Source organism: Leucoraja erinacea, chromosome 17 (assembly GCF_028641065.1).
Source record: "Leucoraja erinacea ecotype New England chromosome 17, Leri_hhj_1, whole genome shotgun sequence".
In the NCBI taxonomy this organism is placed as follows: Eukaryota; Metazoa; Chordata; class Chondrichthyes; order Rajiformes; family Rajidae; genus Leucoraja; species Leucoraja erinaceus.
The window spans coordinates 19,884,644-19,896,410 of record NC_073393.1 but is presented as its reverse complement, the minus strand read 5'-3'; the positions used below and the strand labels follow the sequence as shown (position 1 = coordinate 19,896,410).

At 43.3% G+C, this 11,767-nt stretch overlaps 1 protein-coding gene across 1 annotated transcript; it reads right to left on the bottom strand.

Moving 5' to 3' along the window:
• Nucleotides 1-1,528: 1,528 nt before the first annotated feature.
• LOC129705484 (tapasin-related protein-like) lies at nucleotides 1,529-6,464 on the bottom strand. Its single transcript, XM_055649073.1, has 2 exons — nucleotides 6,036-6,464; nucleotides 1,529-3,601 (listed from the first exon to the last, which is right to left on the bottom strand). The coding sequence occupies exons 1-2, from the start codon at nucleotides 6,295-6,297 to the stop codon at nucleotides 3,192-3,194; spliced, it is 672 nt and encodes a 223-aa protein (XP_055505048.1). The 5' UTR covers nucleotides 6,298-6,464; the 3' UTR covers nucleotides 1,529-3,191.
• Between the last annotated feature and the right edge of the window lie 5,303 nt (nucleotides 6,465-11,767).

Below are 11,767 nucleotides of genomic sequence, written 5' to 3'. Positions count from 1 at the left end.
CTGTACTCTCTCTATTTTGTTGACATCCTTCCTATAATTGGGCGACCAAAATTGTACACCATGCTCCAGATTTGGTCTCATCGATGCCTTGTACAATTTTAACATTACATCCCAGCTTCTATACTCAATGCTCTGATTTATAAAGGCTAGCATACCAAAAGCTTTCTTTACCACCCTATCTATATGAGATTCCACCTTCAAGGAACTATGCACGGTTATTCCCAGATCCCTCTGTTCAACTGTATTCTTCAATTCCCTACCATTTACCATGTACGTCCTATTTTGATTTGTCCTGCCAAGGTGTAGCACCTCACATTTATCAGCAATTAAACTCCATCTGCCATCTTTCAGTCCATTCTTCCGAATGGCCTAAATCACTCTGTAGACTTTGGAAATCCTCTTCATTATCCACAACACCCCCTATCTTGGTATAATCTGCATACTTACTAATCCAATTTACCACACCTTCATCCAGATCATTGATGTACATGACAAACAACGAAGGACCCAACACAGATCCCTGAGGCACCCCAGCGGAACAGGCAGCATCTCTGGAGAGTAGGAATGGATGACGTTTCGGGTCGGGTCTGAAGAAAGGTCTCGACCCGAAACGTCACCCATTCCTTCGCTCCGGAGATGCTGCCTGTCCCGCTGAGTTACTCCAGCTTTTTGTGTCTATCTTTAATTTTATAACTTGGTTGTTAGACTGTCTCCATTATATACAAGAGTTTCCAATGTACAAGCAATGTCCATTATTCGGGCAGGAAACAGCGTGTCCTCAAAATATTTGCAAAAATTCTGTCATTGATTTTCTAAAGCAGTTATTTTTCTTAAATGATGCCAATGGTAGATCAGGCCAAGATATACCCACCCCCCCCCCCCCCCCCCCCCCCCCCCCCCCCCCATCGATGTTGAGCGTCTACTCCTCTCAACAGTCAACGAATGTCGTGAAATGCTCCCCACCTATTGGCACAAGGGACTTCTTAACATCTTGTCCTGTGTACTTGATTCAGGTCACCATGACAAAATAAATGTTCAAATGTCTCAGAGAATCTATTAAATTGAAACCATTTTATAGATTCGTTTACGCGTGGGCGGAACCTGCCATCTTTTTGCAAAGTACATTGGAATTCATTGCAAATTGAATTCTAACAAATAGTGTCAGTGATCTTGCAATTGCGGACCATCATTCATTTTAAAATGTCGATTATAACCAATGCTGCGAAATCTTCATGCTTGGGATTAAGGCTCGATGTAAAAAGTAAAATATGGAGAGGATAAAGGATCAAGAATAATGGCAATTAAGCGAAGGACACACAGCAGCACTCCGTGAAATGGTGTCATCCACCGCCCCCTTTACCTCGACAAGTTTAGAAATCCTTCAACAGGCATGAGTGAATCACTTGTAAAGTTTAAAGAATCTCGCTGGGTGCTGATCGGCTTGGTCGCATGGGGAGAATAAATTCCAGTGCAAATCTGGAGGAATCCATTGGAAGAGTAAATTACAGGCCGGGTGAATCCAACGTAATATGGCAGGAGGTTATTTGTACCATAGGCGAGGCCATATGAAGAATGTAGAAGTACGTGATGTGTAGCGGGGAAGGAAGCGCGCAGTTTCAACAAAGCAAGCTCTTGCAAATTCCAATGCGATCATTTCTGTTTTCGTAGTTGTCTTGTCTAATCAATAATTATTGTCCATCCATTAAGATATGCTGGAAAATCTTGGAGTTTTAACCGTAGATTCCATTGTAGACGGCTAAGCGAAATATACAAGGCTGGTTGGGAAGCATAATAACATGGGGAATGGTTCGTCAGTGAAAGGGAATTTATTGAAGAGTATAATTCAGGATTGGATTTATTGGCAGAAAATTGATTAATTACGGTCAGTCACCTTGGCTTAGTCCACGGCAGGACAGGCTGATCCAGAAAATTGAGATGGATCGGATTCAGAGTGACTTGGTGGTATGGATTCAGAACTGGCTTACTCAAACAAGACAGAGAGTTGAGGTAGAAGAGTGTTATTATGGTTGGAGCTCTGTGATAAGTGCACTTCTACCAGGATCAATGTTTGTGATTTCTATATGAATGACTTGGATGTAAACGTAGATGAGCATTGATGTACAAACGGGTCTTGGCTCCGTCGACAGCTCCCTCCATCATCAGCGCCACAATGCTGCCTTCAACCAGGATGCTGTCTAGATTAGAGGGTATTGGGTACAAGGAGAGGTTAGAACAGATTTGATTGTCTTTTCCAGAGCAGTGCAGGCTGAAAGGATTCTGGATGGAAGTATATAAAATTATGAGTGGCACAACTGGTCACAGCCTTTATTGGTGTAAAGGACAACGACTAGAGTAGGTTTAGGTTGGATGGACACGTTTAAAGAAGAGATGCCGGGCAAGTGTTATGCACAGAGCGTAGTTGGTGCCTGGAATGTACTGCCAGACCTGGTAGTGGATAAAGATACCAAGATACAAAGGAACAATAATGACATTTAAGAGGTTTTTACGGAATGCAAAAGGTCGACCTGAATAACTTTAGGAGGCGTAGATATGGTAGACCATCAGATTCATTCTCCAGGGCTTGACATTGTCATCCTTAGACTGCATAGCTATAAGCTGAGATGGGGAAGGTTTCTTGGAGATGTGCGGGGCAAGACTTTTACTAAGTGTATTGAGATCCTGGGACGGATTGCGAGGGGTGGTGGTGGAGACAGATACTGTAGTGGAGTTTAGGAGGCTGTTAGACAGGCACACGAGGAAGGATCGTGACCCAAAACGTCACCCATTCCTTCTACCCAGAGATGCTGTCTGTCACGCTGAGTTATTCGAGCATTCTGTGTCTATCTTTGGTGTAAACCAGCATCTGCAGTTGGCACATGGAATCGAGGGATATGGATCATCTACAGGCAGATGAGGCATCATGTTGTGTGCAATCATTGTCGGATGAAGGGCCCTCTCCTGTGCGGTACTATTGTATGTTTTACGTTCAGCCTCCTGTACACTAAGGGAAACAATGCCCAGCCAACCACCTCTGTCTCCAGAATATGTAAGTCCAATTACTCCTGATCTTACCATAGCGTGGTGTTTTGGCACGAAAATATACTTTCATGAGTATAAGGTTCATGAGACACACACAAGTATGGACGTTTGTCCCAACATCGCCCTTTGTTGTGGTACACACGTGTCAACGGTTATACAACGGTGCTAAATGGACAATATGGTTTATTAACCACACCTTTTCCTGAGGTAATAATGGATATGTGGCCAAATTGCATTGAAAATGTATCGTTATTCTTACCTCGGCTGTAGAAAGTGTAGCTGATATTGGTTGGATTCGGAAGAGAAATATGAGACACCTGGCAGGTATAAACTGTCCCGCTCTCCACATCGTCTATCTCGGTCAGGCAGCTCCAAGCTTCGTACAGTCCTGCTGATGTCTGCGTTTTGTTTGGCTCAATCTTCTGTATAATATCTGACCCATTTTTGTACCAAGTAATATTCAGATCAAGAGGAAAGAACGTTGCTGTTTTACAAACGAGAATCAGAGTAACCGATGTGTTCTCCGGCAGCATGGTGGTCAAGCTCAGAGGAGTTGGGGGGTCTGGAAAATAAAACGATTTTTTTTAATTTCACCGCAATTTTCGTGACGAATCAAATTTCATTGCAACCTCGAAAAAAATCTTAATTGAATTATATTTGTTTTCAGCCTGGTTTTATAACCAATGCACTTACAGTGATTTAAAACTGTTAAGTATTTTCCTTGTATTATCTAACGACTAATTTCCTTCCTTTTAATCCTCGTTGTCGTATGCCTTGATTTTACAATTGTGGTATATTGTACAACACCTTACTTCATAAATATGGCGCTTCCGCTACTACTCGCAGCGCATGTAAATGATGCGTTCCGCTCTGTGCAGGGACATTCGGAGCCAAAGCATTAACTTGATTTTTTTTAATCGTCTTCGCGATTTTGATTATAATTTTGTGTTAATTGTACAAAATGTAATCAATAATAAGCGCTCGACTATCACTATTTTACAAATATATTCTTTCTCGTTGTTCAAATGACTAACTCGGGCATAAGGTTTATTCAGAAGTAATTTGAGGTTAAAAAACAAAGCTTTACTTTACAAGGTCAGAAGAATGTGTGAAAACATATTGTACATCTGGACCAGAGGGAACAGCTCGCTATTTAGAGTTCCATTAAGCACAGAAGAAAGTATTGCATTACTTCGAGCACAATTATCCCAGCACCATCACATTGCCTTAAGAATGTCGGATGGTATGTAAAGGCCTCTGAGACGATATCAATGACATTCATACATGAAAATGTCACTACCCCGTCCATTTACAATAGCTCAAACAGTGATCAGCGTCTGCGTAAGCCGCCCAAAATGTAGGCTGGAGATTCAAACTACAAGTACATTTGCACCATTTAAAAACAAACCGTTTTCAATACCTACATGATCTTAATTCTATTTCCAATGCTGCTATTGCTACAACCATAAGTGGAAAGTTAACGGAAAATACATGTTAATGTAACAATGTGTAGGAAGGAACTAGAGATGCTGGTTTAAGCCGAAGGTAGACATAAAAAGCTGTAGTAACCAGCGGGTCAGACAGCATCTCTGGATAAAATGAGTAGTTGACGTTTCGGGTCGAGGCCCTTCTTCAGACTAAATGTAACAATGCAGATCTTTATCCCTCAATGACTGACTCGCTTCACGGCTCCTATATAATTTCAAGTAGCATCCGGAACAATCAGAAATGTGACCAAACTTATACTACGGATTAACATGGTACCAATTGAGCAAGTGCAAAGGAAGTTCACCAGAATGTTGACTGAAATAGAGGGGCCTAGTTATAACGAGACACAGATGATGAATAAAAAATGAGACATTTGGTGAACTTGGTTTATTCTCAGTAGAACATAGGAGGCAGAAGAGTAACCTTGTAAAAGTTTTTTTTTTTTTTTAAATATCGGGGCCACACAGACAGAGTCCCCCCCCCCCCCAGAATAGTGGAATCACGCACTATGAGGCACGGTTTTTAGGTAAAAGTGGAAAATGTAAACGAGGAAGGTTTGCACACTTGGAACATCTGCCACAGAAGAGGGTGCAGTACAGTAATAACATTTAAATCGCGTTAGACTGGTAATTACGGAGAAACGTTATAGAGGGATATGGTCCTGATGCAGGCAAACGCCATCAACATATATAAGTAGCACGGTCGGCAGAGACGACGTGGGCAGAACGGGCCAGTTGTTGTGTTGTATGATTCTATAATTCTGTAATTCCTTACAATTTAGATTAAAAAAAATATGACAGGTCCAAAGAAATCAATTAAAAAATCTCCTCGATCAGTACCACATTCGGAACCCTGCATACTGTCACTCTCAACCACCTGTATCGTGTGTTGTTGGTTTCAGTAACAACCTTCCCTCGGCGTTGAAGCAATTCTAAAATATACGCGAAAGGTGTTTTAATTCTGTCAAGCAGAAGGTGTGGAAGGCATCATTTACTCTCTCAATACGTCTATTCGGATTCGTTGGTAATTGCGTCAAAAATACTATCTAACCCATCACAAAAATCATATTATTTCAAAGCACACAGATGATGAAGAAAGCGCAATTTCTTTAACTTGATTGAGCTAATCGCTTTTAGTTGGTGAATAGACAGTAGACGACAGTATGTGCAGGAGTTAGCCATTCGGTCCTTTGAGCCAGCACCGCCATTCAATGTGATCACGGCTGATCATCTCCAATCTGTACCTCGTTCCTGCCTTCTCCCCATATCCCCTGACTGCTATCTTTAAGAGCCATATCTTGCTCTCTCTTGAAAGCATCCAGAGGACCGGCCTCCACCACCCTCTGAGGCAGAGAATTCCACAGACTCACAACTCTCTGTGTGAAAAAGTATTTCTTCGTCTCCGTTCTAAATGGCTTACTCTTTATTCTTAAACTGTGGCCCCTGGTTCTGTTTTCCTCCAACAGTTGAAGTTGACCGATCTGGCTCACTCCTCTCCCCGAAACTCACCGTAAACTACCAGCTTTGTACCAGTCCCGTTTAAAACTTTGGAACGTGTCAAGCTGCAGAAATAGAGCCCGGCGTCCTTCACTGTCACGTCCTTCACCCGTAAGACAGCGCTTCCCCCTCTCAGGAAATAAAACTGGATTCGTCTATCTGCACTTTCATCCAGGAATCTATTATCCCCATCTCTCCACCAATGCACTTTGTACGGCTTGTTGTCTGAGAAGATTGGATAAATGCAGTAAAGCACTGCCGAGTCACCCCGCATCAAAACTGCTTCTGGAACTTGTGTTACGGTCAACGGACCATCGCCACCAGCTGTCGGGAAACGAAAAATCAAACTATAAGGTTTTGGATTAAAGCGAGGTATTGACCAAATTAATTGAAAATTGCACGAAAGGAGAAAATAAATAAAGATAAAGGATCAGCAAACATATAAATTGATAATTAACTTTCGGTCGGACTGTCTATAGCAAGAGTAAAATATACCGGCGCAGCTGATGTGAAGAACAATCAATTGCAGTAAGATACGTGTCATCATTCACGGCAAAACTGCAGAGAACAGTCGACTGAAACAAGTGTCGAATAAATAGTGAGCGAGGAATACCGCGAGTATGCTTGGGTTCAGTGGGTGTGCCGGAAAGTGAGTCTGCTCATGCTCATCTCATGCATGAGCTGCCTCTCTGCGCATTGACGCGGATCAAAGGTGAAGTTAGTGGCCGCTCACACGTTTCCGAAAACTTCACAAAGCATTTGCTGAACAACTACAGAAATTCAATGCAGCTAGAAATTGCTGCCATGTAATCTATGTAATCTATTGAGCAATGTCCCCGTACTGATCGTCGCGAATGTGGTGTCCAAGGTCGACCTATGTGAAAATATAGTGACGTTTCGCAGATGCGCCCTGCTTTGATTGCGCCAATACTTTCCATTCAACACACCATGATGCTAAGCAAGTTGAATCACCAGCAAGTAAATGGAGCCTTTCCAGACACCGTTCAGCCCCCTCCTCCTCCACCCCATGCCCAGCCTTCGCTGCAGTTTACTGCCGTATGACATGATATGCGCCAGAGGATCACACTGCTGAGTTCTTTGCGAATTGAAAGGGTCATTCGTGATTGGCGATTCATCGAGGATGTACATAAGAGAGTATTTATCTGTCATACAAACAGACCTCAGATCGGCAAGATTTACAGCTCTGCGATCGTCCGCGTCGATCCGAACTGAGGGAGGAGTGGGGTATCAACCATAAATTCGCCTGGATGATGGGACCAATATAACGTCATCCCTATTTCTCCGTTGTCACAGAATTAAACAAAAAAGATCGCTTTCGATTCCGGAACTACGTCAGGAGTCAAAAGAACAAGAAATAGAACTGAAGATAGACACAGCATGCTGGAGTAACTCAGCGGGACAGGCAGCATCTCTAGGGAGAAGAAGGGTCTCGACCCGAAACGTCACCCATTTCTTCTCTCCAGAGATGCTGCCAAGTCCGCTGAGTTACTCCAGCATTTTGTGTCTTCCTTCGATTTCAACCAGCATCAGCAGTTCTTTCTGACACATTTTGTCCGCTCCACTGCGAAATCTCCTCAAGGTATGTCTACTTTGAAGGAATAAAACTGTCCGAAGAAGGGTCTCGACCCGAAACGTCACCCATCCCTTCTCTCCAGAGAGGCTGTTTGTCCCGTTGATTTACTTTGTGCCTATCTTCCGCAAAATCAAAACGTTGGGAACAGGAAATATGCCGTCTGAACACTCAAGGCTGCCCCACCTTTCAGCAATTGCTTAATCCACCCTTGCCTCGAATTCTCCTTCTATGTCATTTCCCCATAGACTTCCATCCCCTGATATATCAAACCAAATATCGGTCATCCCATTAAGACTTTCAATAATCTACCTTCATAACTCCATGGGGAAATGAGATTTAAGGGGAAGAAGAAAGGAAAAAGGAGGAGGTGTTGTGTGTGCCTGGAATGCGCTGAGTGGGGTGGTGGAGGCAGATACGATAGCAAGGGAGTTTACCTTTGCTTTGGATCCCGGGTCACTGTTGTGACTGGTTCAGAGCTGAATTCTACGTTCTTCTCGTGATGACAGGTGGTGATCAACCATGGCAATCTGTTCGGTGTAGAAATTGTGAGTCGAGAGCTGTTCTTGAGATGTACATTTCTGTGTTTTACGGTCTTAGAGAAAAGTTGTACAACCAGTCACTTATTTCCATTAGTTCAAACATAATTTATGCTAATACGCAAGACGCAAGTTGTTCGATTTCGGGGAGCAGAATTCCCATCTTCAGAGATGTAGAGCCTTTGATCGTTCACGCTGACCTGTTATATTGAATGATGCGGCGTAGTGGCGTTGTAAATTGCAAGGGTTATCATTTGCGATGTCACCACTGGATTACATTCCAATTCGTGCCAGACACCGGCATTTCTCAAGAAAATAAGGGAACTGTTGAAAACGGCGCCAATGTTATCTGGTGCCTTCTGCCCTCACAACTATCTTCCACCAACAGTGGTCATATATTCCCTCGCAGATTTTTGCTTCTCATGTGCTCGCTTTCAAGAGTGACTTAGGTTTAACTGTTGGGGCTAAGGGAATCAAGGGATATGGGGGGAAAGTCGGAACGGGGTACTGATTTTGGATGACTAGCCATGATCATATGGAATGGCGGTGCTGGCTCAAAGGGCCGAATGGCCTACCCCTGCACCTATTTTCTATGTCTCTATGTCCTATGCTTCTTTGAATCCGGAGGCGTAGTCAGCCTTAAAAGCAAAGTTCCCAGTGTCTTGTTTTAGGTCGTGAGTCATTGATGTGGTGGGTTCTGGGATCAGTTCCACGTTCTTCAGGTGATGATTGGTTAATGGAGAAGGGTTCAAGAACAGAACCAATAACAAGGATGGCTGAAGCAAGGAGGTGAATGCAGAATTGAATGTTAAAGAATCTACAACCAGGCTTCGTCAGTGGTGCCAGCGCATGGTCCACCTTAATTTCCTTTCTGAAATCCTCGACAACCTGACAATCCCAATCATTCTGCGTGATCTAAAGAAAAGGTTTAGTGCACATGATGGAGCAAAGAATGAGGAACCAGAAAACATCCAGTCTGCAGTCCAAGGATTTGTAATCTGGAACTAATTACATTTTGAATTAAATTGCAGATCTGTGCAGCCAAGTACTTGCATTTACCTTCCAATTTGAAAACACATCCATTCTGCTCATTGGTCGGTTTTCAATATGCCGTTTCCCAAACAGCGTATACCATCTATAACGTACGTAACGTTACTTGCCTGTGCTGGGCTGACTACGTCACATCCACCTCTGCAAACCACAGAATATGTAATTTGGAAATAGATTAAGATTAGCCCATTGTCGTTATATCTAATTGCTGGAGCACCCAATAACACTATGACAACGCTATTAGCAGGCCAGTTGTGATTTGTGTTTCAATGGTTCAATTGTTCTTTATTTTCACGTATGCATTGCACAGTCAAATTATTTTTGCACATCTCACACACACACACAGTCACCATGTTTTGGCGCCTCTTACAAAAAGAAAAAGCCGGAAGTCCACATGCTGGATGCATGGGAGCGCACCCGATCCAGATGAGGCGAAGTGTGCCCCAATCTGTTGCAGTGCCTCCTCCATTGCCCTTGACGGGTTTGGTCGTGAACCGACATCCCTCCCTTCGCCAGACCCGCGGGCGCTTCCCGCAGCTGACCTTGATGTTTAGGGATGGGCAGTGAAATGGGCCTTGCAGTGAATCAACAACATATAAAATCAATGAGTAAAATTAATTATCCCAAATTTCTGGTCACGAGGAAAATGGAATCCTACCAAATCTAAGTCGGTTCCAATAACGTAATGCCTCTAATTCCACCCTTTGTTGCTATCTGAAAGCCTTGAAACGTATTTTCTCGCAAGTGTCTATTCAGGGTCATCTTAAAGGATAAAAGCAATGAGTTGGCTATAATCTTTCATGTTATCTGTAAAGGTCGTAGAATCGACCAATTCAAGATGCGAAGTAGGGTGGGGGAAATTGAGGGGATGTCTTATATCGAGGACAAGCAAAGGAGGGGGAAAGATACATTTTAGAGGGGCAATAGTCCAGTCCCGACTAGATAGGCCAAATGCCTGCATCTACATATCTTTGCAATTTTTTGGAGGAGCTGTTCCCAAACAATGCTGTAATCCACCCCGATAATATGCTTTCTACAGCACATCTGTTGAGGTTGGTGAGAATTGTTGAGGATATGCTGAACTTCCTAAACCTTGTGAGGAAGTAGAGGGCTCGGTGTGCCTTCTTGCCCATGACTTTGATATGGCTAATCCAGGCCAAGTTGCTAATGATATTTACTCCTAGAAACCTGAAGTTTCAATCATCTCTACTTTGGTGCCATCAATGTATACTACTTTGCTTCTTGTGGTTGATCACTATCTCTTTTTTATTGTAATTATATGTAATTATTTGATATGTGGCCCACTGTGGTGGTGTCGCCCACAGCGGGATGCTCTCAGGAAGGTTTCAGTGAGAGCAAAATTGTTAATTCTGAATGTTGCCTTTAGGATGCCTGCGATGCAGGCACGTCAATTTCCCTGCCTCTGGGGGCTGATGGGGAAGCCTATTGTCTCCTTTCAATGAGCCTGGGGTTAGGCAACCTCAGTAATGCAGCAGTGAGTACCCAATTATGAGCAGCGGCAGCGATCAAGAGCAACAACCTGGAATGATCATTAAGCTTGCAAGGTGAGAGTGGTTGTGACATGAAATTCCTATCTTTTTGTAGCTTATCTCCACTTTGGAGTAGACCAGCACAGCGCTTTTATAGTTCAAGTTCCCGTCTTTCCCAACACAGCCAAAAATACACACATACAAGAGCACACATTGCAGAACTTCCAATCTGAGTGCTGGTTTCCACTCAATCCTCGGTGATCTTCTGCTTCATTCATACAGGATTTTTTGCTTGTAAATATTCCTGATCCTTTTTATTGAATTGTTCAGCTACAGATGGGTTAAGTGTAACATTCCTTGGCAGGAAATTTGCAGGAGAGGATTCTGCGAGATAAGATATACATGCATTGAGAGAGATGGGTTGATTAAAGGTTGGTTTTGTACAAGGGAGATTGTGTCTCAGGAATTTATAGCGTCATAGTCATACAGGATGGAAAGCGGTCCTTTGACCCAGTTTGTCCCTGCCAACCAATGTACCCTACCTGCACTAGTCCCACCTATCTTTAGCCCATATCCCTCCTAACCATTCCAATCCATGTGCTTATCCAAAAGTCTCTTAAATGGTGTTATATTTTCTGATTCAACTACCTCCTCCACAGCTCATTCTATATATCCACCGCTCTCAGTGAAAAAGTCGCTTGTCCGATTCCTCTGCTCTGAGTAAAAGACTATGTGCATCTATCCTGTTTCCTTCATGATCTCATACACATTTCATCCTCCTATGCTCAGAGGATTCCAAAACTACCCTTCCCAACCTCTCCTTATACCTTCTTAAAGCTCAGGTCCTCAAATCTTGGCAACATAACATAAGAAACAGGAGGCAAAGACCAATTCACTCCTTGAACCAGGTCTGCCTTTAAATAAAACTAGACTAAGTGGGTCCCAACGGGTCCCTTTCACACAGGAGACTTGGTCCCCCAGCATATTATTCCACCACTCACCCATAGCACCCAACTGCACAGGCGCAGCTCATTTCCCCTCATCCCTAGCACTCTCTCCCCCTCCCTCTCCTTT